At 43.6% G+C, this 26,586-nt stretch overlaps 1 protein-coding gene across 2 annotated transcripts in view; it reads left to right on the plus strand.

Moving 5' to 3' along the window:
• Positions 1-26,586, plus strand: part of DNAAF9 (dynein axonemal assembly factor 9) — a 130,825-nt gene that overhangs the window by 62,006 nt on the left and 42,233 nt on the right. Inside the window, exons 12-22 of one of the 2 annotated variants that reach the window (XM_079784898.1) lie at positions 497-533; positions 3,587-3,674; positions 4,836-4,912; positions 6,435-6,479; positions 6,841-6,886; positions 10,420-10,531; positions 11,298-11,368; positions 12,315-12,365; positions 12,967-13,054; positions 25,198-25,301; positions 26,142-26,288. In XM_079784898.1, coding sequence (XP_079641024.1) covers positions 497-533; positions 3,587-3,674; positions 4,836-4,912; positions 6,435-6,479; positions 6,841-6,886; positions 10,420-10,531; positions 11,298-11,368; positions 12,315-12,365; positions 12,967-13,054; positions 25,198-25,301; positions 26,142-26,288 — 866 coding nt within the window. The remainder of the gene's footprint in view (positions 1-496; positions 534-3,586; positions 3,675-4,835; positions 4,913-6,434; positions 6,480-6,840; positions 6,887-10,419; positions 10,532-11,297; positions 11,369-12,314; positions 12,366-12,966; positions 13,055-25,197; positions 25,302-26,141; positions 26,289-26,586) is intronic. The other variant, XM_079784899.1, reaches the window with a different exon arrangement.

The following is a 26,586-nucleotide window of genomic DNA, read 5'->3' on the forward strand; positions in this document are numbered from 1 at the left end:
GCATGGCCAAAAAAAGGTTGGGAACCACTGCTCTAGAATGAATGAGGGTCTCAGTACTGCTCCACGGTACATCAGAAATCGAGTTTTCTCCTGGATGTTATTACATGAGCCAGGAAACTCTGAAAGAAGCATGACTTAGGTCCGATAATTAAGGAAATTAATAGGCAGAACTGAACCTGCTTACTTATACCTCCTAGTTTTAAAAAATTAAAATGAAAGCAAAAACATTTCCAGAGCCTAAGATTCTGTGTCTTCTTTGGGATTTAGTAGTGATACTGATTGGGTTGTCAAAGTCATTGTCAGGGGTGAAGTACAGGAGGGATACTGAGAGAAGCTAGGTTTTGCCATCGTTTGTGCTCGTACAATATTTAACTTACAGGGGGGGAAAGTAGTTCTTGACATCTCCTTTGAATTAAATTAAGAAATTCTAGCTTCCTTGTAAAGTGTTTGCATCTCCTGTGATTTTATCACATTCTTATTAGATCCTCTTTCACAGGTGATGACAACAAGCTGCCCAAGAAAACTGAACAAATGTAAGTCTTCATTTCTATTTTATTTTTTATTTTTCAAAGTTGAGTTACTCAGAAGTTGGACTATCCTGTCTACCTCCTTTTGAGATCAGCAGTGGGTAGGACATCTGCTTTATGAGGTGAGCAGAGCTGTGTAATTTCCCCGGAGGTTCCCAGCCCCTATCAGCTGGGAGTGCAGGCTGGAGACCCGGCCAACTTTGCCATCTGCTGCTGCTTTCCAAAACTCAGAGGCTTCCTACCTGCACATCCGTGCATTTAAATGGCATAACTCTTCTTAATATGTGTTTTTTTTTTTAAAGGTGGGCTATTTTATTTTTTATTTTTTTAATTTTTTTAATATATTTTATTGATTTTTTACAGAGAGGAAGGGAGAGGGAGAGAGAGCTAGAAACATCGATGAGAGAGAAACATCGACCAGCTGCCTCCTGCACACCCCCTACCGGGGATGTGCCCGCAACCAAGGTACATACCCTTGACCGGAATTGAACCTGGGACCCTTCAGTCCACAGGCCGACGCTCTATCCACTGAGCCAAACCGGTTTGGGCGATATATGTTTTCTACATAGTGCATTTTTTATCGGGGCTTTCCTAAAAACAAAACATCCTGAACCCATTGGGAGAATCTGTATGAAACCCCCTCTGGTCTGAGACGTGTTTACTCTGGGTTTGACACTCAGACTTACGAAACAGAATTCAGGTCTGAAATCAGGCTGTGCAGCCTTAGAAAGGTCCTAATGTTGACTTCTCTCCCCCCACATATAGTAGGAAATCAAAAACGGGAAATTAACTCATAATCCTTGTATTAGTCTACTTGGGCTGCCATAACAAAATATCACAGATTGGGTGACTTAAACAGCCAGAACTTTTTTTCTCACAATTCTGGAGGCTGGAAGTCCAAGATCCAGGTGCCAACTGGGTTGGTTTCTGGTGAAGCCTCTCTCCTTGAGTTGCTTTCTTACGTGGCCTTTCCTCTGTGCTCATGTGAAGAGAGAGAAAGAGATCTGGTGTCTCTTCTTCTTTTTAGAAGGTAATATAATCACACTACAGAAAATTTGGAAAAAATAAAATAAGATCCTCCATAATTTTTCCTTTTTGCCACTACACAATAGTATCTTAATGTATCTTTTTCTGGATTTTTAAAAAGATTATACATTTAGGTTTTGTGTAGTAGTAATTATGGTGTTTGTGCATTTTTTTGTGGGGGGGGGGTTTCTTCACTTTATCAACAAGTCAATCACATTCTGATAGGTTGGTGGGTATGTATAGTCTTGCTTTGTACCTGCTTGTGCTTCCATGCCAGCTGTACTTGGCTATTGCACTGGGTCCTCATTCTGGACCCTTAGACATTTCGCCTCATCCATATCCATTGGTGCCCAGCTTCATGGACTGGTATTGAGGGGTGCTTGGGTGCACATCAGGGGACTGGTGGAACTTGGGCCTTGTGGTGTCCCAGTAATGGCAACAGCAGCATGATCCAGGCACGGAGCAGGCCCTTCCCTTGACATGGGTCTCAGACCTCCCATCCAGGCCCTGTTAGTAGCTCAGTGGCTTTGTATTGAGCTCTTGTCTGAGGGCCAAACAGGGGGAGGCCTGATCAATGTTAGTATTGAATGATGTTTGAATCAAGCTGGGCTGGGGAGGGAGGAAGGTTATATTTATATACCTTTGGTGTTGGCCTCTATAAAGCTTCATCCTTAGTGTTGAGGTGTGGAGGGTTCTGGTTTTACCTAGAAGTGGCCAAGTTCATTGGCAGTATCCCTACTGGGCCCCTTCCTACCAGGACATACCCCTCTGACGTCACCTTGCCACAGTCTTCAGGATATGACTCTTGGAGCCGTCACTTTGTTATGTGTACTTTTTCTGTCCCTTTTCCTTCTACCAAACTCAAATCTCTTACCTACAATGCGGAGGCGTGGTGAGGGAGCCATGGAGGAAATTGGCAGTGTGAGGTGGCACGGGGGAAAGCACCAGGCTGAGAGCAGACCTGAGTCTGCGTCTGCCATTAATTTTCTGTGTCCTTGGACAACTTATTTCACCTTCAGAGGCCTACTTGCTTCTTCTGTAAGCTGAGAGCGTTAGACCAGATCATTTCTGTGTTCATTCCTCCTTTCAAACTCCTGTCGCCTTCCTTTACCTGTTTCAAAGGCTGAAAAATAGACATATTCTTCGGGAAGGCCTTGTCACTTCTTTGCTAGCCACCTCCCTTGCCTTTCAGGGCCTGGCGGATGAGCCTCTTTTCTCTGTAATTATCCTAATGATATTCTGGGTCTCCTTCCTCTGAAGCAGTGGCTCTCAACCAGGAACATTTAACTGTATCACTCCCACCAGCCCCCCGCCCCACCAGACGTTTGGCAGTGTCTAGAGAATGATCTGCCCCAAAATGCTGAGATTGGGGACATTGGTAGCAGTCCAAGTCTGGCAATGACTTTGGGAAGTGAGAAATAAAAGAAAGCAAGATTGGTGAGGAAGTGTTTTAGGTGGGGAATGCTCCCCCTCAGAAGCATTCTGTAGTCTCTATATCAGGTAAGCTGCCTAGAAAGTGGTCTGTATCTGTTCATTTGAATTTAAGTGAAGCTCATCTTCTCCCCAGAGCAATCTCTCTTGCCCTCTGAGGTCTCCCACCCTGAGGTTCCAATAGCAGCCAGCCTTTAGCAGTCCTGGGGAGAGGATATGCAGGTGTGGTGCAATTGGTCCCTGGAAAAGGAGCAAGTCTGGATCATGACACTGAAGGGATTCAGGGTCCTTGGGCGGCTGCTCCTGCACGTGGAGGGGTCAGGGAGCCCACATACTTTTCATCTTTTGGATTACAAACAGGGAAGGTTGGTGTTTTGAGCAACATTAATGAGAGCTGGCTTTTCTTATCATAATTTAACAGAGAAAAGTATAAATCAGATGGGGCACATGGCTTTTAAAAGGTTTAGAAATCAGTGGGTTCCTATTTTTCACTTCTCATTCTGTTTAAAAATCAGTCCCATAGAGAATGTCATTTTTGTGCATGCAGCTTTTGATAAAACCTTGTAATGCTGTAGTTAACCCATATTTTTTTGTTTTAAAAGTAGGCTCTTGTCACAGATATATGCTGCTGTTATTGAGGCTGTTTTGGCTGGCATTGCATGTTATGCTAAAACTTCCAGTCTAACAAAGGTAATTTAAGTACCATATTTCTCTTTCCATAGAAGTTATTTTAATGTAAAACTTCCTATCCATCTGGGTGGGAGTTGTTTAGTTTGTTTTTGGACACTTTGTAGTACTCGGTTTTGTGTGAGCTTGGGCCTCTGTGGAGCTGGCACCAGACAGAGACGCATTTAAAGTGCTGAGCTTGTGCTGCCTGCACTGCCTGTGACCAAGCTGCCCTTGTCATGAATGACAACTAATCACTTCTTTGTAGATATCTGGTTGTGTTAAAGAAAAAACGTTCTATAGCATATTATTTTACTTAATAGTTTTTTAAAAGTTTAAAAAAATATATATATATATATCTTATTCTGTGAATTTTAATAAAATTAGGTAAGTTTATTTTGAGCTACATAGTTTAATTTCCTATAATTCAGTGTAACTGAAGATCAGAAAATCTGACTTGCCTTTCCTAGACAAGCACACGTGCTCTCGTGCTCTGACCGTTATCTTCCTTGCTGTTTTGCGGTTAACCTGCCCTGCTGAGTTGGATTCCTATATCTGACCCAGTCAGGAGATGAGAAGAGTCGGCTTGATGCCTCCCCAAGCCAATAGGACCTTTCCTGAAGGAAGCCATTTGACATTGGAAAGGTTGTGTATGATGTAGATAGCAGAGAGACTGTAGCATAGTCACCAGCTCCTTGCCATCTCCCTCCTCAGTCAACTTGAATCCCTCGTACTGTCTTGGGTTTGGTGCAGACCTCAGTTCTCACACCTTTGTTTTTTAACTAATCTTTTGTAACTCTAGGTATTTGAATCTCTTTAGCGTTGGGCAGAATCTCTGAGGGCAGGCGTCCCTCCCCTAGGGCCAGGGGAGAGGGGAGGAAAAAGCACATTTCCAGACCTCACAATGGCACCATCTCAGCTGATTACAGCTCCCCAGGAGATCAGGTTCCAGGGCCCACCTGCCTGAATGAAGTGTTTCCTGTGAACCCAGCCTGAAGAAAGCTGACACCAGTTCCCCTTAACATGGTGTTTCACTTTAATCTATTGATGTATACAAAGGAGTCACGTAGAGGGGAGGGGCACAGCGTTGTCCTGGCCAAATGTTAGAAGAGCTCTTTCTTTCAGTGATGTGTGTGTTTTCCTGCTGTGAAAGCTAATTGTTTCTGGTTTTTATTGGTTTTATAGGCCAAAGAAGTAGCTGAGCAGACCATGGGATCTGAGTTAGATTCCTTTGAGTTGATGCAGTTTAAGGCAGCCCTACGGTAAGCAATGGCTGATACTTCCTATGAGGACTTTTTTTTTAATGTCTGTTTTATAAAGACCCAGAGGAGTGATCATAGCTTTGAGAGACCAAGGAGCCAAAGAAGGAGGAACTGTATGAGAAAGCATGCCCTGACACTGGAATAGGAGGCAGATCAGTACTGGAACTATTGGAGACATGGCAAACCTAGTTCAGAGGTTAGAAAGGTAAAGCTGGGAACAGGAGTGGTGAGGTATGTTAGGATCAGGGGTCCTGGGCATGTGAAGACACTCACTGCTTTATCTGCCTCTCAGATGTAGAAACCCTGAGCCTGGCTGTGTCCCAGGATCTAGACTCTGGGAATTTGGCTTCTGTGGCAGTCTTCCCTCACACATCTCCTGGCACATCACAGTGGATCTATGTGTAGCCCAGTCAACTTAACCCACTGTCCCATATGAGGACCACTTTAAAAAAAATTTTTTTTTATTGATTTTGAGAGAGAGAGGAAAGGAGAGGGAGATACATCAGTCAGCTGCCTCCTGCATGCCCCCTACCAGGGATCGAGCCCACAACCCAGGCGGGTACCCTGACTGGGAATCGAACCAGCAATCTTTTGGTGTATGGGAAAATAGGCAACCACTGAGCCACCTGCTCAGTTGCCTCACATTTTCTTAATCTAGAGCTCTGGGTAGTGAGAAGGAACATTTAGAAAGGTAAGTCAGTCAATTGATCTGACAAGAAAAATCCTATTTCTGCACTTCCAGGAGTGGAAGAAAGAACCACTTGGTGCAAGGTTTTAGGCTTATTCAGGTCTCCTTTTCTCTGGGTCCTCTGAGTCTTGTAACTCTGGCCATGAGAGGGAAGGGAGAAGGGAAATTTGTTTCCTTAAGGCCTTGCACTGGCCTGGACTATCTTTCCCTGGTAGCCTGAGTTTGAGGAAGCTCATTTGCTTTCCAGCTGTGTGGCCTTGGACAAAATAGGGAGCTCTGTGCATCCATTTCCTCATCCTCTCACCTTGTGGAGTGATTGGGTGTGTACATTTTAGCTGCTGTTGCAGTGGAGTCTTCTCTGTATCATCACCATGGCTGACATAGTCATTCCATTCCTCCTTTCCTCGGGGCCTTGCCTGAATCACTCAGCCTTTCCAGGGCAGGCCACCTCTCAATCCCTAGGCCTGAGTGTACCACTCAAGCTGGAGAAGGAACAAAGAGAGAACACCAGGCAATGGGAGGAGAGTCTTGACCCAAAAGTGATGAATGAGGAGGAGGTTCGGGACAGCATGGCAGGAGCCCTCGGGTCAGTAGAAGGTCACTCCCAGACTGCAATGGGCAACAGTCCTGTCACATGGTTCTCTCCTGCTCTAAGACAGCCCTGAGAATCTGCACAGAGGCAGGGCCATGACAGGAGTTAGATGCTGGCTGCACACTTGGCCAGTGTGCTAGGAGGGCCCTGCACAGGTGCACTGCAGCAGCAGGTGTCTGGGCAGGGCTCCAGCCCAGGGGTCAGCAAGAGCCTACTGACTTTTGTTTTGTTTGGGTCTACAGCTCCAAGATGGCTTTTCATATACATGCTGTGAATAATCAGGGAAGGTAAGTATATGTTTGTGGTACATCCATATTTGGGCAAGTTTTAGAAGCAAAAAGAGAAGAAAGGCTAACTTGTGGCTGCTGATATGGGTTGTCTTCTCTCAGTTCTCCAGGGTTGGGCCCGGGGCTGGCTGTGGTCAGCTGAGACCCTGTACCCTGAGTGCTTCTTACTGAAACACTGAGGGATGGAGGCTGGGGATGGACCCATTTCTGTCCAAGTGGCCTACATTCTAATTGTGCATATATGTAACCCAGTGTTTTTGAAAATCCCTGAGAGAAATCTGGGTCTGTAGGTTGCTGCTAAGTTGAAAAAAAGAGAGCATTGAAAATATTCAGTGTCTCTCCCATTTCTTTCCTTTTCTAGAATCGTGCCTCTGGACAATGAAGATAGCTTATACTTTGTGAAGACGGTAAGAGATATCTAACAGGTCAGCTGGCCGAGAATGGCCTATAGAGGGACATCTACAAGGGGTGAGGTGGAAGTGGGTGGGAGTCTTAGGCAGCCCATCCTTTCCCCGAGGAAACTGTTCTATTCTCAAAACTGTTCCAGCTGCCATAGTGGTGAGGCTGTGCTTTCTGAGGGTGCCCAGGCAGCTGTGCCAGGCCCACCACATCCACCCTCCCATATCTAGGTTCCCTCGGGTCCAGAGTCTGATCTAGGGGCTAAGACTTCCTAAGGTTCGGAAGGCTTCCTCCAATTGGCTGAGATTGTTCTGCCCTCATGTGGAAATGTGAGGTGAGAACAAGACTGCCTCAACATTGACCGAGGAGTTTTCATTGGCTTCAAACTGTTCCAATGCCTGTGTTAATACCCTTAACAGGGGCCTGTGAAATGAAACAAGAACAAACAAAAAAAACCAGGGTCCTGACTCTCTAGAGAAGTGAGGTAGTCAGAGCAGAGCTTTCCTGCCCTGTGCTGGGGGCACACTGATAGGCCAGGGGAATGGTTTAATGATACAAAAATATTGGTCCTTGGCTAGGCTGCTCTGGCCTAGGGTAGCCAAAGTTTCTAGACTAGTTTCTCACACAGGCTAAGTCCTCCATTTACCCCAGTGCATCCTGATGAGAAGATTGGCAAGCAATTCAATAGCGGATGGTGGACATGCAGCCAAGATTCTGGTTGTAATATATATGGGCACAAGTTATACCTTGAGTCTGTTTTACAGCTACTGCTTGAACCTTAATTCCAATGAGCTTTTTGGTCACCTGGAACTAGGTGGGCAGCTGTGGATGAGTTTATGTAAATGCATGCCCACCACCATCACCAGGGGAAACACAGTAGTGTTATCTCATCTACAGAGAGAGTAGTACAACAAGGGTACTTTTTTAAAGTTGCTAGTAATTTCTGTTTTTATAGTGTAGCTGCTCCTTTGTACATGTCAACATTTTATGTCAGTGTTCTTTTACAACTAATTGAGACTTTTTTATGACATCATCAGGATGCTGGGAAATGCTTTCTGATATTTGGGTGATAGTACTTTATCTCCTTGCTAGACTTTAAACTCCATGACTTCTCTCTTAGATTTGTGCAGTGCTCTGGAAGGTGCTTTGCACAGAAACAGGTGATTAGAAGTCCAGTAGAATCATACTGTTATGTTCAGTATGCTTTCTGCAGCAGCTAATGAAATAGGAAAGAAGAGATGGGAAGTTGGTGCTTTCCGTCCAAATCCTGTCCTCCCTTCCAGGCTGGAAGGAAGTTGTGCCTCCTCTCCAAACTTTCCTATTGATTCTTCCTATAAGTGCTGTATTTCTATATTACTTATAGTTTGGGCTACATATATCAGGGAGTAATTCTGTATTAACATATGATGTCTTTTGTATAAGAATGTTCTTGTCTCTCCAACTATACATTATAACGTTTCCTGAAGATAGGGACCTTGTTTTACATCTTTTTCTCTCCACACGCCACATGTTTCAAAGTACATAGTGTCTAACAAATACTACATTATTCTTTTTATTAATTTATTTTTGTTTTTTAAATTTTGTTACATGTATTCTTCTTAATGTTCTCTCTCCCCTTCCTCAATACCAGAAACCAAATATGAAAGAGAGGGATGAGGAATCCACAGGATTTGTCATCCTGATTGATCTGGAACCCAAAGAAGTGAGGTTCCGCCCTAGCTGGTTTGGCTCAGTGGATAGAGCATCAGCCTGCGGAATGAAGGGTCCCAGGTTTGATTCCGGTCAAGGGCACATGCCTGGGTTGCAGGCTTGATCCCCATTAGGGGACGTGCAGGAGGCAGCCAATTGGTGATTCTCTCTCATCATTGATGTTTCTATCTCTCTTTTCCTCTCCCTTCCTCTCTGAAATCAATAAAGATATATTTTTTTAAAAAAAGAAGAATTGAGGTCCCATTGTCACCTAAGAGGGACCATGTACCCCAGGAAGGTTCTGTGTCTTCAAATGTTCAAAGTTCTTTGAAACAGATTTAGATAAACCTTCTCACTGTCAAGCCTAATCAGAAAGTTAACTAAAATCTAAAAGCCTACCTGTCCCTTATGTACATCCTTTTATCATGACAACATAAAAAATGAGGACTCTGGCTTTAATTGTGATTTTCTTCTTTTCAACTCTTCAGCAGTCTTTTTTTTTTTTTTTTAAATCTAGCAATTCCTTCAAGACCCCTCAGTCCTTTGTACTGAGGATGGAACAGGGTCCCAGGCTAGCACAACAATGTGTGAAACGGACTCTGGCTTCAGGAGCTCTGCACCTGGCTGTTCAACCACGTCAGGCCATGAGGGGACTATTTCATGTCCTTCACCCTTGTCATGATCATCCAGACCCTGGCTCATACCATTTTCTGCATTTCTGCTAGATTCCCCCCAGAATTGTTCCATTTTCACTGGTTTTAAGTGGTAATTCGGAGCTTTGTTACCAGCCGTTCAGGAGCTTCTCTGAGTTGCTCCAGTGTTTGTTTTTTCCAGCCTACTGAAGCCTCTATTTTTATTTGTCTTCCCGTAAAAGTTTGAGTGGCTGTCTTTTTGTTTTCTGGGTTCTGAAGGTCACATTTGCAGGTGTTGACATGTACCCCAAAATATCCATGAAGACATGTATAAATACCAAATGAATGACCTTCCCAGACCTGTTCAGAACTTGAACTTATACCAAAGAAGGAATTGATAAAGGTGTAGACGTGCTGGGATCTTATGAGTTTGTGAGTGTACAGAAGCCTACCAGAAACACTTCCAACTCTAAATGGCTGGGGACTAGTCACAGTTAAGAAGCAAGGCTGTGCCCTAGCCAGTTTGACTCAGTGGTAGAGCATTGGCCTACAGGCTGACGGGTCCCGGGTTCGATTCCAGTCAAGGGCACATGCCTGGATTGCGGGCTCGATCCCCAGTAAGGGGCTATGCAGGAGGCAGCCAATCAGTGATTCTCTCTCATCATTGATGTTTCTATCTCTCTCTCCCTCTCCCTTCCTCTCTGAAATCAATAAAAATATTTTTTTAAAAAAAGAAAGAAGAAAGGCTGTTATTTTTGCCTCTTAAGGAGGATAAGCAATGTGAGGGAATTTATAGAAACATAAAGATATTCTTCTAACCCTAGGGTGTCTCTGATCAAGAAACAATTGGCCCTGCCCAGTGTGGCTCAGTTGGTTAAGTGTAGTCCCGTGCACCAAAAGGTTACTGGTTCAATTCCCAGTAAGGGAGCATGCAGGAGGTAACTGGTCTGTGTTTCTCTCCCTCTCCCTTCCTCCCTCTCTAAAAGTCAATTAAAAATCTTTAAAAGAAGAAGCAGTAGCAATTGCAGGGAAGCCTGTGTTTTAAGTCATCTTCCAGTTCTGAGACGTATTTCCAGATAACTTGAGTTTTTCTTAGAAACTCTCCAGTTTTCTTTTGAAATGTACCTGAAAGCAGTATTTTGTGGTCTGTTTCTTATGGGTCTCTCCCTGAAGGTTTAAGACTGACAACTGGTATAACTCTATTTTCTAATTTGATGCAGGCTTGTATGACTGTCTATGACATTCCTGACTTGCTGGGAGGAAGGGGGAGCTTAGGATCTGTGGTCTTCTCAGAATCATTTTTGACATCTCAGATCTTGGTTAAAGAAAAGGGTAAGTGTATATGGTCTCTGGAAAGCAGAGTTTGAGCTTTTGGTGGGGGGGAAAAGTAAACCATAAGTGAAGTCAAAAGACCAGCAATCAACTAGTGAAATATTATAATATTGATGATCAACAAAGGGTATATATATTCCAATTTATGAAGCACTCTTATGAATTAATAGGAAAAAGTCAAGCTATCCAATGGTAGATAGACAAAAAATGTGAACAGGCAGATCACAGAAATGGAAAACAAAACAGTTATATATATATATATATATATATATATATATATATATATATATATATATATATGTGTGTGTATTATCTTCACATATATGTATATATGAATATGTACAGTCTTACTAGTAGTCAAGAAAAAGCAGTTTGAAACAATAATTAGATTCCTTTTATTACCCATTATGTTGACAAAAAATTCTAGAAAATTATAATATCCAGGGCTGGTAGGATGAGCCTGATAATGTTTTGTTTGATTTTTAATATGTACACACCTGTACTACCTTGATAAAAATTGAAAGTGTAGATAAAAAGGACTAATTCCCAGAATTCTTCATTTAAATGTGTCTCTCTATTTGTTGTAAAAACTAACAGAGTTAATCACATAGGGGAACTTTTCATTAGTGCCCCACCCACACTCTGATGAGGAAGTTTTCATTTCCTGAGGGCATCAAACTCATCCTGAGAAGGGGAAGGGTGTAGTTATCTGCAAGGTGGGCTCAGGTGGTAGGCAGTAACCTGCATGTCTGTGGTCTTCCTACAGATGGCACTGTTAACAAAGAAACCAGCTCCATAGTCCTGACAGCCGCCATACCCAGATTCTGCTCCTGGCTGGTTAGTGTCATTCATCAGGTGAAGTGGACGTAAATGCGGAGAAATCGGGGAGAGCATTTGAGGAAGAGCCTTTTCCTTGGGTCTTGTCAGATCCTAAACTAGCTGCTTTCAGGATTGGAAAGCTTTTTATCTCAGCTTTCTCTTTATACAAACGAATCTAGTTTCTTGAACTCTCATAATCTTGGAAAAGTTCTAAAAGGAAGGAACTACAAAGTTATCTGGGTCCCTATTAAATTTGGGGAAAGAAGTAGTTAATATCCCCATTTTACAGATAAGGAGACTGAGGCTTAGAAATTGACCACCTTGTCCAGAGTCACACAAATAGTGAAGAGTGGATTATGTGGCTCCCTTCTGTGGTTAGAATATTTGCTACTGAATTTGTACAGCAGTGTCTCTCTATGTGTGAAAAGGTTCCATTTTCATTGGTGGGACTTGCTCTAAAACACTAGTGCCTTGGAATGCAGACAGCAGTGAGTCTGGTAATGATCTAAATGAGTACCCCTTTTAGAAGCTCTTTATATCTCGTTACTTTAATTCTGACATGGATGGAGAAGAGCAAGAGTTGATCTCAATATGAACATGTTTAAATGCGAACACACTCAAAATATCTTAATATGTTTTCTTTCCTTCATCCCTAATAATAGTGTTTTTCTCTGAAGTTAAGTGTAAGTGGAGACTAACATATCCTCTCCATATATCATAGGCTCATTTAGCTGAACCTCAGGTCCCAGTGAGAGAGCCCATCATGACCTTGGGCTCTGAGCTTTGATGACCAGAGCCAACTCTGCCAGTGGTCAGGATCTGAGAGACTGGATTTAGTGGAGGGACTGCTCAGTCAGTCTCCTGGAAATATTCCAACCCATGGGTGTAATGGGGAGTGAGGGACACCTAGCAGAGTTTTTACTTTGAAGTAGTATTTTAAAATCTATACTCCTTTTGGGCACAGGTAGAAGATAATGAAGTAAAATTGTCTGAGAAAACCCAGCAAGCAGTGAAGGTAAGTAGCCTTATTCTTAATGTTAACACCGTATCAAAATAAAATGTAAACAATTTATATAAAGATAACTTAAAATGTCTAATTTTAAGGCTAATCTAAAGGATTTGTATCTCTTTGTCTCAATTCCTGTTTGCATTCTTCCCAGCAGAGTTCTAGAAATAACCATTTTATGGGGTACACAATTAGAAGGATTCTTTCTGCCATTTAAACTTTGCAGAGTTTTGTTTTTTTGTTTGTTTGTTTTGTTTTTAATCTTCCAGTACTATTAAAAGCAGATCTCAGATTGACATATGGAGCTGAAAGGTCAACCTTTAGGCCAAGAAGAGTTGACTTTGGTAGAGATAAATCTATTGCAATATAAACAGGCATTGCAAGCTTTGGTGCCTGGACTCAGAGAGGACCTTGCATTGTTTTTATCAGCACAAGTAAAAGGATTCCAGTGACATGACAAAGATCTGGGCAAAGCCAAAGATGGTGGAATAAGTTGGGTATATTTGAAACTGACTCGGCAACTTTTGTAGACAAACTTGGGTAAGAGTTTTGATTCTATGAATCTTGATGCTATGACTCACCTGTTCTTTGTGTTTGTTTGTTTTTAAAGGGAGATGAGTGTTTCCTGGGAACTTTTCTAACAGGAGGAGAAGGAGCATATCTTTATTCCAGCAATGCACAGTCTTGGCCTGAGGAAGGTGAGCTATGTCTTGGTCCCTCTTTTGCAGGTATCGGCATGGATGTTATGATTCATAATACATCTGATATTTGAAAAGACTTACTAGTAATGGTGTAGAAGTGTTTTCTTACAGCTTTTCTTCTTTGATCCATCCATTTTGCAGATGAAGAAACTTGTGCTGGGAAGGGCTGGCCCCAGAACTGTACCTGGTCCTCTTGTTGCTAGCTGAGGGTTGCCCTCAGAATGGGCTAGAGTAGCAACATGTCCAGAAATAGAATCTGTGGACATAAACAAAATCTAGATGAGTTTTCTATGTGTAACAAATTACCACAAATTTAATAGCTTAAAAGAGCACACATTTATTATCTCACAGTTACATAGGTCAGAAGTCCAGGTGGACTTGGCTAGATTCATGTTTGGGGTCTCATAAGGCCAAAGTCAAGGCATCAGCCAAACTAGGCTCTTATCTGGAGGCACGGGGAAGAACCTGCATCCAAGCTCATCCAGATTACTGGCAGAATCCAGTTCCTTTGGGCTGTAGGATTGAGGTCCCATTTTATTATTGGCTGTGAGCCAGGACCACTCTTAGTTCCTCCTCCCCGTGCTCCTTGACCTGTGATTTCTTCATCTCAGCAACAGAGAACCTCCCTTGCATTGTTGAATTTCTCTCAAACTTTCATCTCTCTGAATTCCTCTTCTGCTACCAGCCAGAGAAAACTCTGCTTATTAAGGGCTCTTGTGACTAGAGGAGGCCCACTCAGATAATCTTTACCCTTAAATTTCTTCCTTACCACAGTCTACCCTCTGGCTCCACACTTCATGTCTCTTCCACATGAAAAATATATTCACTTTTGCCTAAGGCCTCGTCCCATTTTGGTAACAGTCCAAAGTCCTAAATTTCACCAGCTCAAAAATCTAAAACAGTGATGGCGAACCTATGACACGCGTGTCAGCACTGACACGCGTAGCCATTTCTGATGACATGCGGCCGCATGCCGAGGATGAAACATTTGCTGCTCCTGAGGATGAAACATTTGTGACTAGAGTCTTGGAGTTAAGTTTTTTCCTCAAAGTGACACACTACCCGAGTTATGCTCAGTTTTTTGGCGAAGTTTGACACACCAAGCTCAAAAGCTTGCCCATCACTGATCTAAAATCTCTTCATCAAGATTATCTAAATCAGGTGACCGTGCACACAAACAGCCAAGCCTTACACAGCAACCCCGGGCACCCCATCCATGTATGAACAGCTGAGCCTTACGCAGTAACCCCAGGTGCCACATCTGCAAGAGAACAGCCAAGCCTTAAGCAGCAACCCAAGGTGCCTCATCCACACACAAACAGCCAAGCCTTACGCAGCAACCTGAGATGCCACGATTGTGCTAGCTGCCACCAAGCCCAATGCAGCAACTCCAGGTGCCACAACCTAGTGTGAGCAGCCAAGCCCTATGTAGCAACACCGGGTGCTTCACACAGCAACCCCAGGTGTCACAACTGTGCGCGAATTGCCACCAAGCCCGATGCATTGACCCTGGGCCTGGTGACCATGAAACCTGCCGCCAAGCCCACCGCTGCATTCATAGGCCCAGTGCAACTTGACACCTAGATCCTTCAGTGAGAGCAAAAATGGGGAGACAAAGAAACAACCCTCAAGGGAAAGAAAAGGAGGAATCACCAGAAAAGGAACTAAATGAAATGGAGGCACACAATTTGTCAGAAAAATAATTCAGAATAAGGGTAATACAGTTCATAAATCGGATGGATGAGAAAATCAACAACTTATGTAAGAATCAAGAGGAAATAAAGAGTGATATAGCTACAATAAAAAACAATATGGAAAGTTTCAACAGATTAAAAGAAGCAGATGACCGAATTAGTGAATTAGAAGACAGGGCAGCAAAATACATCCAATCTGAACTGCAATTGGAGAAAGAAAATTAAAAGGCAGGAGGAGAGCCTAAGAGAGCTTTGGACAACATGAAACAAAGCAACATACGTATAATAGGGGTGCCAGAATGACAAAAAGAAGAACAAGGGTTAAAAAACCTACTTGAAGAAACGTCAGGAAACTTCCCTGATTTGGGGAAGAAGAAAGTCACACAAGCACAGAGAGTCCCAAACGAGATGAACCCAAAAAGACCCATACCAGGACACATCGTAATTACGATGGCAAATGTTAATGACAGAGAGTCTTAAAGGCTTCAAGAAAGAGACAGAGAGTTGCCTATAAGGGATCTCCCAATAGATTATCAAATGATTTATCAACAGAAATACATCAGGCTAGAAAGGAATGGAAGGAAGTATATAGAGTGATGCAGGGCAGGGGACTGAGTCTAAGAATACTCTATCCAGCAAGGCTATAATTCAAAATTGAAGGGGGAAAGAATTAAAAAAAAAAAAAGAGAGAGTATCTAAATCAAGTACAGATGAGGCTCTGTGGTGTAATCCATTGATTACCACTCCTGAACATACTAGTAATTCCTCTCCATATGTGGACTTGTGAAATTAGAGACAAGTTACCTGCCCCAGCCCTCCCAACACACTAGACGGGATTGGCATATGATAACAGTTACAGACATTCTGGTTCAGAAAGGGGGGAATTTGAAGATAAAGAGTCACCAGCCCAAGGCAGTTTTGAAATTCTGCTGGACAAATTCCAGTTCCTGAATTAGTTTTCAAGGCCTGGAAATAGTCCTCCAAGAATTTTAACTCTGCCCTCTGGGCCCTTGGTTCCACACTCCTAAACTTTTAGTTTTGCCCTCTGGGCTAGTGGCTACACCTCTGTCATCCTTTCTTTCTCTCTCTCTTTCTTTTTGTTTGTTTATCATCCTTCCTTTTTCATGAAGATGACACTTTGTAACTGAGTATTTTTATGAGTCTGGTTCTTACCAGTAGAATTTTGGGGATATAACTACCACATTTCATACTCTCTCTACCTTTCTGGCAATGTTTCTGCTTATATAAAAGTCTCAAAAACCTTGTTGACCTTGCATGGATTTCATGGGGATTCATGCTCCTTTTTGGTTTCCTCAAAATATTTTTTAATGTGTTTTGTTCTTTCCCTGTTAGATATAGCCATTTTGGGGAAGAAGAGTTGTGACTTACTCTACAAATTTCTCAACCTCCACTAAGCAAATGCTCTTTCTGGGTAATTTGTTCTTGAAAATAATTCTGTCTGCTGGCAGATTCCTCTCCCTGTCCTCAGATCAGTGGTTCGGCTCCTGCTCCTCCATTAACATAGAAGACAAAGCACATGGAGTTCTGGTGCTCCACAAAATGCTGGGGTGATAAGGGATAGCATGTGTTACTGTGCCTGTGCTGCAGCCCCTGCATTTCTGCTCCATCCGGCAGCAGAAGACTGCAGAGTCTGGGACATTTGTTGAGGGCAGGGAGCATGTGACAGTGCTGTCAGCCTTGGGCAAGATTGCAGTGTCATAAAGGCAGGTTGTGGTCACAACACAGAAGTGTTTGTGTTTTCTCATAGTTGAGCCAATGATAATATTTGGCAAAGATATTTGCCAAATTAGTTTGTACCATCTTAGCAAAGGGCCTTGTATAAAAATAATCTTACATTTGTATTGAGTTATCCAGCAAGATTCGGTGTATCCTGAGGTCTCTACATAAGAATAAAGGGCACAGCCAGGCGTTTCTGGAGCCTTGTTAGACACACTCTTTTGAGAGCTTAGATTTTTTCATACTTTCTTAGTTCCTGAGGGAAATGTAGTTTACATTCGGAGATAGTTTCATGAGGAGGAAAATTCAGTAGGAACAGAGAATTTAAACAGGAGTCTCCTCTGGTTGTGTGTTAATGTTTCACCATTTTGGGATTCAGGTCAATGTTGTGAGGCTTGAAGTTTATACCAGTTGGGGCTCTCTTAAGGAAAAATAACAAAATGGTTAGGGGCTCTTCTCAGGGCCTTGGAAGGGGGCTTGAGCAGGTGAGGGGTCTTGAAGTTTAGGTGTCATTAGTGTCTTGGCAAATCTGCCTTTGTTTGAGACTGATGAGTTTGAAAATTATCTGTTTCCACTTTCTGAAGGCACTTACGAGGCTGTTCAGCATGTACTACCTTGATTGCTCTTTATATCCTGAGCCCTGTTGAAGGTGAAAACTTGTCTAAGGTCAGGTAGTCTAGGTCTAAATCCCTTCTCTTCAAATGCTTCCAGCTCTGGAACCTTTTCCCTTCCCTGGCTAGTGACTTCTGCTGTCACGAGATGTCTTGTTATTCAGCTTCCTGTTCATTCAAGTCCTTCATGTGCCCTTTTCGTCCCCATCCTGCTGACCTTGGTCAGGCAGGCTGCCCAGTATCTAATCCTCAGGAGCCCACTTTGGAGGTTTACAACATATGCCTATAGCCCTAAACAATGTCTTGTTTTTCAGTAATACAAATAGAATCATACTGTGTGTGTTCTGCAACTTGCTTCTTTTCCTCAATATTCTGTTCCTAAAATTTGTTCAGATTGTGTATGTAGCCATATAGTTCATTCATTTTCATGGCTCCATAGGATTTTTTTGTATGAAAATGTGCTATTTATCCTTTTGACTCTTGATGGGCATTTGGGGTTTTTATAGGGTTTTGCTCTTGGAGACAGCACTGTCATGAGCATTTTTGTACATGTCTCCTGGTGTACATGGCACCAGGAAGGTGCCTTACAACCTATCTTTCTTGCTGTGTTGTTAACAAAATTTAACTGAGTATGTGTAAAGATCTACTTGGCTCTATTAAACAATTCATTAATTGGGTCACATTCCATCTAGCAACTAGAAGGGTGCTATGATGAGTTGTATAAAATAAAAGGTTTTCATAGGCAGAAAAAGGATGAGACTAAAAGTTAAAAAGAGTGGTTTATTTTAAGTGGACACATTCCCTTAGCACAGTGATGGCGAACCTATGACACGCGTGTCAGCACTGACACGCATAGCCATTTCTGATGACACATGGCCGCTGAGGCGGCCGCACGCCGAGGATGAAACATTTGCGAAATAATGTTTTTTCCTCAAAGTGACACACTACCCGCGTTATGCTCAGTTTTTTGGCGAAGTTTGACACACCAAGCTCAAAAGGTTGCCCATCACTGCCTTAGCAGAAGGTCTTATCAGGCAGATTACCTCACTAGTGTTGATCAGAAATTCCAGACTGGCTTAAAATTCCACTCCTGGGAGAGACTGAAACTACAATTAGGTTAGTTATTAAGTGAATAGAGGCCTGGTGCACAAATTTGTGCATGGGTGGGGTCTGGCCGGCCCGCCCCGATGGGGGCCCATGGGGCCAGGCTGGCGTGGGAGAGGGGCCACAAGCAGTTGGCCAGCCAGCCCTGCCCCCGATCAGGGTGTTGGGGGCCAATTGGGGGTGCGGCTGGCCGGGGGTGAGGGGCCAATTAGGGCCCTGATCAGGCTAGTTGGCTGCCGCAGTGTGCATCATAGCCACTGGTCATTCTGGTCATTCCACCATTCCAGTCGCTGGGCTTTTATATATATAGACTAGTAGCCTGGTGCACAAAATTCGTGCATGGAGGGGGGTTTTCCTCAGCCCAGCCTGCACCCTCTCCAATCGTGGACCCCTTGGGAGACATCCGACTGCTGGTTTAGGCCCGATCCCTCTCGCAATCTGGGACTGGTGGCTCCTAACCGCTAACCTGCCTGCCTGCCTGATTGCCCCTAACTGCCTCTGCCTGCCTGCTTGATTGCCCCTAACCCCTATGCCTGCCTGCCTGATCACCCCTAACCTCTCTGCCTGCCTGCCTGCCTGCCTGATCACCCCTAACTGCCTCTGCCTGCCTGCCTGATTGCCCCTAACCCCTATGCCTGCCTGCCTGATCACCCCTAACCTCTCTGCTTGCCTGCCTGCCTGATCACCCCTAACTGCCTCTGCCTGCCTGCCTGCCTGATTGCCCCTAACTGCCCTCCCCTGCCGGCCTGATCTCACCTCCAACGGCCCTCCCCTGCCTTGTTATATGTTGGTCTTCCCTGAATATTTGCCACTTTGATTGCTATCAGTTTTGACATCCCAAATATAAAATTTTCTGTGTTTTGCCCAAATAAAGTCAACCCTTCCAGGAGGCCTGTCTTTCTCCCTCATAAGACTACAGGGCTGGAGGGGAGATCATGTGAATAACCCCATAATAAAACATCACAGATGCCCACTGTTTGCACCAAGCTTCTATAGAATTTTTCAAATAATGCTTCTCAGTTTTATTGTACAACTTTGGTTCATTTCCTAGGCCTTAAATAGTTGTGGAGTTTTGTTGCTGCTTCCATTTCAGGTGCCCCACCCCTTAGGACATTTGAAATATATTCTCACTTGGTAAAGAATCCTAGGTTGACAGTTTCTTTCTTTTTGTGCTATAAAGATGTTGCTCCACTCTATTGTCATCTTGCTTGCATTGTTTCTGAGCAGAAATCTGCTATCCTTATCTTTTTTCCTTGCTGCATAAAGTGTATTTTTTCACTCCAGATTTTCTTTCTATCATAGATTTTAAGCAATTTGATTTTTATGTGGTGCGGTTTTGGTGTGGTTTTCTTCATGTTGCTTGTGCTTGGGATTCATTTAGCTTCTTATTGATAGGTTTGTAGTTTTCTCAAATTTGGAAGTGTTTTGGCCATTATTTCTTTAGTCCCCTCCCCTTCTAGAACCTCAGTTACATATATTGGCTGCCTAAAGTTGTCTAACAGCTCCTTGATCTCTGTACTATTATTTCAGTCATCTTTCTCCTTTGTTTTATTTTGCATAGTTCCTATGTTTTTTATGTATTTTAATTTACTAACCTTCTCCATTGTTGTTATGCTTATTAAATTAACATTTGTTAAGTGAAGCACAGAGTGCTAGATGGTGAGCCAAGTTCAACAAAAGATTAAAAAAGAAATTGAAGTAGAGAGTTTTTCTTTTTTTAAATATATTTTTATTGATTTCAGAGAGGAAGGAAGAGGGAGAGATAGAAACATCAATGATGAGAGAATCATTGATCAGCAGCCTTCTGCACGCCCCCCTACTGGGGATTGAACCCGGGACCCTTCAGTCCACAGGCCGATGCTCTATCCACTGAGCCAAACCAGCTAGGGCGAGAAGTTTAATACAGTACTCACAGGTCCTAGAGGAAGCACAGGGCATGCCTTGAGGGGGCCACACAGGGAAGGCAAGGTTGGGTGCGGGCAGAGAGAGAGACAGGACCTGGGCACATGGCCTTATTAGGATCCATGGGTGGAGTGCTTTGAGATTCCCAGAGTAAGGCCAGATTTGTCCAATTCAAATTTGAAAGAGTGGGTTCTTAGTAAGCTCCACAGGGTTCTTAGTGCACAGGAGGAGGCACTAGGAGGGGGGAGACTTTTGATCACTAGAGCTCTTGGGGAAATCACATCAGGAACTTACATTTGTTTGTGACTCTGCGGGCTGTTATCTAGGGCATGCGCTTGCATAAGGGGGCTATTGTCAGTTAGAGGGCCCTGTAGGCCACTTCGCTAAACAAAATGGATGCTGAGGCAGCAGTACTTTGGAGTAGCTTAGACAGTTAGACACCTAACTCTCAACAGTTATCTAATGTCCTTTATCTCATCCAATGTATTTTTCTTTTCAGATATGTACTTTTTATCTCTAGGAGTTTGATTTAGATATTTTTTTTACATCTTTTATGCCTCAAGTTAACATGGTTCAGTCTTCTAGCTTTTTGAACATGTGGCATACAGTTTTAATAATTGTTTTAATCTGTTTTTCTTCTAGTTCTATCATCTGGGCCTTGCTTTTAAGCTTTGTTAGGCAGGAAGCAAAGCAGCATTTAATTAGGGCTAATTTTACCCCACTACTGAGGCAAATCCTTCTGAGTACTCTACCTGATGTCCCTGTGAAGTATGAGGTTTTCCACTGGGCTGGTGGGAATGGGCAGAAAATTCAGTGCAAGGTACGGGTTGTCGTTCATTGTTTTACACAGCAATATCCAGTTTTTCCAGGACCATTTGTTGAAAAGACTCCTTGCTCTTTTGAGTTGCCTTTGCACCTTTGTTTAATATTGCTTGACCTCAGTGGCTGGTTGATGCTCAGGCTGTCCCTTCATGCTCCCTATAGTGCTCTAGAGATTTTAGTGTTTTCTCCCGCTGGACAGAGATTGCTCAGCAATGAGGGACAGGGGCTCTGGTCCCATTGACATGTGGGGGCAGTTGACACATTCTGAGAACTCTGGTGGCCAAACTGAGTCTCGCCTTCCTGTGTGGGAAGGCCCAGGCAGTGGCCATCCGCTATCTGCTGCCTTCATTCTGCACCCTCTCATGTCTTCCCTGTGCCCACATTAAGCTGTCGAGGGATACTTTAAAAGAGAATGTTCTCTGCAGTGCTGAACCTGAATAAATTATACAGGGGTGGGCACAAGTAGGTTTACAGTTGTGAGTACATGAAACAGAGTTTATTCTTGTATTATTTATTAATTACTGTATTATTTTCCATATGAACAACTGTAAACCTACTTGTGCCCACCCCTGTACAGCTGTGTAGTATTGTACCTATAACCTAGGAACAGGATGTTGAGAAAAGTAAGCAAGTCACAGAAGGGCAGGTGTTGGGGTTTTGTTGTTGTTTGGGTTCTTTTTGTTAAACCATGTGTGTATATTTCACACACTCTCGCACACAGAGAATGAAAATTACTCAGCCATTACATCATAATATTTCCCTGGCAGTGATAAATGTTCTCTCTTCACACAGGTTAGACTGTAAGTGGATTTTTATTTGTACAGTCAGTTGTCCGAAGAAGGAAAAGCCAAATTCTTCATTGGCAGTTGGTGTCTTTGTTTGCCCTGAGGGCTCCTCCTTCTTCTGTGGGACTCCTGGGAATGCAGAGGTCAATCAAAGGCAGAACCATGCTGCATCCTGGCTGCCTCTGAGTAGTGAGGAGGAACATTCTCTCACTTGGGTTTCAGACTCACAGTGGAGAAGGAATGACAGAACCCATCCATCCAGGGCACCAGGGACAAGACAAGGAGCCAGGAAGATCTCATCAGGAGTTGGCTACTCTGGTCACTGAGAAACCCCTACAAAGGCATGTCCCTTCAGACCATAATCTGACAGTCACAAAGCCAGAGCAGATACCAGAGTGGTATTACAAAAAGTGGATTAGGATCTAAGAGACCAACCAGGGCACTGGCACTGGGCCGCCCGGTGAGTCGCTTCAGTTATCTCATTTGTGCCCTGAGAATAATGACAAGGCTACTGCTCCCAGAGCCAGCGCAGCTGCACCAGTACTAAAACCAGTTCTTGTTTACAGAGTCTCTGCCCTGGGCCAGGAGCCATAGTGAGTGCTTTTTCAGCGCTGTCTTGTGAATTTCTGTCTTCCTCTTTTCCATTTTGTTTTGAGGCTTCAGAGTCTAGAGGGAGAAGAAATGCTGGAGATGACCTGCCTGATCTACCTCTTTCCCTATCTTTCCAGTGAGTACTTGGAATGTGCAAATTCTCATATCTCTGCTCTTTTCTGGAAGCTTTGGGAGGATTTTGAGGTTTGTCCAGGAGTGAGTGGTACTGGACTTGTTTCTGAGAAACTTCACATTAGAGGTACACAGGTGGAAGGTTTGCCCAGGATCTGGAAGGGTACAGATACTAAGCAGTAGGTAGGGGAGCAGTTTCTATCTCCTGATGCCTTTTGATTCTCTTTTCTCTGTAAGAGGTAGGTAGAGACATCTTGTGGTTGGAATTAGTGTGGTTGTGGTGTTCGGAGAGTGTTGAGGGTCTTGAGTGGGTGAGTTGGTGGAAAGGGTTGGGAAACAGCAGTGGATGGACTGTTGGGAAAGCAGAGAAGGCCCAATCAGGTTAGCCACACGTGGTCTTTGGAAGAGCAAAAGTGAAGGGAAAAGGGTTGAGAGAACCAAAGTGCATTGGCATCAGACAAAACTGTGCTTTGTATACTGGCTCCACCATCAAGTAGTTCTGTGACTTTTGGGGAAATCTCTCTAAACTTAAGTTTCCCCATCAATCCTATAAGAATTCTTTCTCTTATAATTGTTGTGAAGATGGAAAACTATAATGCATATGACATGCTTGGTATGTAGTAAAGTAAAATCTGTTTCTGTCCCTTCCCCTGAGAAAACAGAGATTAAAAGCAGATCCTTTCCAGGGGATCTGCCTTGGATGTAAATGAAAGGAAACTCAGAAATTTCTGAGCAATAGGGGAAAATAGGAGGACTGGAAGCTTTAAAGGCTCAGTGACATCAGAAGATGAGGTTTTAGGAGTGAGAATAACTAAAAGGATAATGAGATGCTAATTTCAGAGAGTAGGCTATAGATCTGAAAATTCCAGGGGTTAAGATGTTCTGGGTGCTGCTTTATTGCTGTGGAGTTGGGAGTGAGGAACAGTGAGGCCAGAACGTGGTGTGAGCCATCCCCTGATCTCTCAGAAGGAATGGTAGTGTTGGCTTTGGAAGAGAAGACTGTGAGCACATTCAAAGGCAGTTGGAAATGTTGGGGGATGATTAGGAGGGCAGTACATGTGAGCAGTGAAGGAAATGAAAGTATTGTGCCAGCATGGAGGGGAATGGTCTGGGAGCAGCAGTGAGGAACTTTGGCGTTGGTGCAGGATGAGGCTGGGGCATGGGTAGACACTACTCAAGAGGGCCCTAGGGCAAGGCTGTGTGCAGAGGAGGCCAGGCTTTACTTGTTAGAGGTGGGAGGCTTACAAGGCTTGAACCTGGATGCCTTGAAGTGGGCTAGCTAGTCTCTGGCAGCTGCTGCCACAGATGGTAAGGTTGGCATTAATTCTCTCTGGCTGATCATCTTATTCTTTCGTTGATATGCAGGCTCCAAACCTTCCTCTTTTACCTAAAAACTGTCTCCATCTTCTCCAGTTCTCCCCATTCCCATTAACATGCATACACAAATACACACACTCATCAGGCCTCTCTGCCCTGAAACCCTACCTCCTCAGGATGCCTTCAAAACTTGAAGTTTTGCCCAGCCAGCGTGTGGTTGATTGTCCACCTATAAACCAGGAGGTCACGGTTCGATTCCTAGTCAGAGCATATGGCCGGGTTGCAGGCTCAATCCTCAGTGTGGGGTTTGCAGGCAGCCAATCAATGATTCTCTCTCATCATTGATGTTTCTATTTCTCCCTCTCCCTTCCTCTCTGAAATCAATACAAATATTTTTTTAAAAAAACACAAGCAAAGAAACAAAAAAACTTTAAGTCTCCAAATTCCTCACGCTGGCCTTTGCTCTTGTCATTACAACTTCCAGAGTTGTGAGGCTACTTTCCTAGAGCTACAGCTCAAGGAATCACTAAGATAGAAATGACAGTGTTCCCAAGCCTGTGCCTTGAACTCCAAGAAGTACTTTCTCTTTTCTCTATATGTGAAGACAGGGAAAGAAAGGCGGTTATAGGAACAGAAGGATCCAGCTTGGACCAGCTCCAGAAAACAACTTCACCCAGGGGTCTTATGGGTATTCTGAGTGCTTCATTTGGGTCTCAAAGCAAGCTCAGGCCCACTTAACACTTGTCATCTTTCTGTGTCATCATCCGCTTAGAGCCCATACTGAGCTTCCTGAATTACCTTGGCCATCCCAGAAACAGCAGTTCTCCTTAGATCTGAATCCTTGTACTTAAGAACTTACATCTACTGTCCACATCTCACCTGTTTTGCTTTTGTGAATAACGGAACAGCCGGCCTCCAGTGTCTGCGAACCAAGTTATTGCCTAACTCAAATCTTCCTTTGCTAGAAACAGACCCTTAGGCTCCCTTCACTAATCCTTCAACTGAGACCCTGGTGCTCCTTTTTGGGCCTTAAGTGAGGCACGTGGTCTCTTCAGAGCTGATCCAGCTTCTGCCAAAAATAGGAGAAAGGGGCACCTGTAAACTCAGTAATGGAGCAGACATACCGAGTCTTTTTTATTGTGTTTCTTTGGAAGATACTCGTATGTAAATGTGAATTTTGCCTCTCCCCATCAGCTGATAAATTATTCACTTGTTTTTTTTTTCTAATTTTCATGCAGAGGTTGTATCTAATGACTCATTTATCTCTGAGATTCTAAGAGGGTACATTGGCTTCTCCAGAGCACAGGGCTCAGAATAAAAATCATTAACTGAAGCAATACAGACACTGTTCTGTGGTTACGACTCTCATACCTACAAGAAGGACATTGGAACCTGGCCCCTAGGATCCAGCCCTCCTGCTCTGATCAGCTCTGTTTTCCTTCCAGGGAAATTGTACTTCTTCTCTAGTGGCCTTCTGTTTTCTCACCGTCATCATGGAAGCATCATCATTTCCAAGGATCACATGAATTCCATTTCATTCTATGATGGGGTAGGTATTTTACTAGTCTGTGGCTTTCGTGTTCAGAAAGATACCCCACTTCTGAGGGGAAAACCAAATAACTCCTTGTCCTCGCTCTACCACCATGGGTCAGGATGTCAGGAATCAGCACTGCCTTTAAGACAGGCAGGCAGGGAGACCATGGAGAGGCCTGCCCACTCTCAGGGCCTTGAGCCTCATCAGCCTTGCTGCTCTGTAAAAGGCTTAGCTACAAGGGACTTCTGGGTCAGGTGGGCCAGCAGCTACCCATGGGTAGTTAACTCATGCCAAAGAAGATGAGAAAGTAGGCTAAAGAAGGCCTCCAATGGCCCCTACCAGATGGCCACCTGCCCAGGAACACAAAGCTCACCCAACTAAGAGCTGCTTTCTGCCCAGCCGGCATAGCTCAGTGGTTGAGCGTGGACCTATGAACCAGGAGGTCACAGTTTGATTCCCAGTCAGGGCACATGCCCAGGTTGCAGGCTTGATCCCCAGTAGGGGGCGTGCAAAAGGCGGATCAGTGATTCTCCCTCATCATTGATGTTTTTATCTCTCTCTCCCTCTACCTTCCTCTCTGAAATCAATAAAAATATATTTTTAAAAAGTACCCTAGAATGAATTTTGAGATGACATTTTTAGAAGAAAAAAAAACACCTTTGTGCTTCCTATATCTTGTATACCTGGGTATTGGAAAGCACATCTATTATTGAACACCCCCCCTCCACCACCCAGTAAACCACATAATGTGAAAATCATTTCACTAAAATTTATTTTATGTGTCTGATAGTAGTTGTGAGGGCTGGTATCATGCAAATAGCTTTTCTCATTGATGCTCCCTCTTTTTTCTCTTAGGATTCCACCAGTGTTGTTGCTGTCCTTCTGGTACACTTCAGAAGCTCATTACTTCCTCATCTCCCAGTTCATTTCCATGGTTCAAGCAATTTTATGATGATTGCCCTTTTCCCCAAATCAAAGATCTACCAGGCATTTTACCCAGAGGTAACATCAGTCATTAGTGAGCAAAACTACTACATTTCCCCCTAGCAGTTAGGTGGTAAGGCAGCATCTCAGTGAAGTGATGAGAAGGAGTGTTGGGAAGGCTGGTTGGGGTGGCTGCTTCTAATCCCTTTGGGTTCTGGAGTGGTGCCTTGACATTGAGCGGTGAGAACTTAAAGGAACTGAACAAAAGGCTTTTTAGCTTCTAAGAAAAATCTTCCTGTCCCTTTAAATCCTAATTAAACTGATTTTCCCTTTAGCTACTTGGTTGAATTTTGAGCCCTACCTACTGGATTAGAGC

Source organism: Cnephaeus nilssonii (genome assembly GCF_951640355.1).
Source record: "Cnephaeus nilssonii genome assembly, chromosome: 11".
In the NCBI taxonomy this organism is placed as follows: domain Eukaryota; kingdom Metazoa; phylum Chordata; class Mammalia; order Chiroptera; family Vespertilionidae; genus Cnephaeus; species Cnephaeus nilssonii.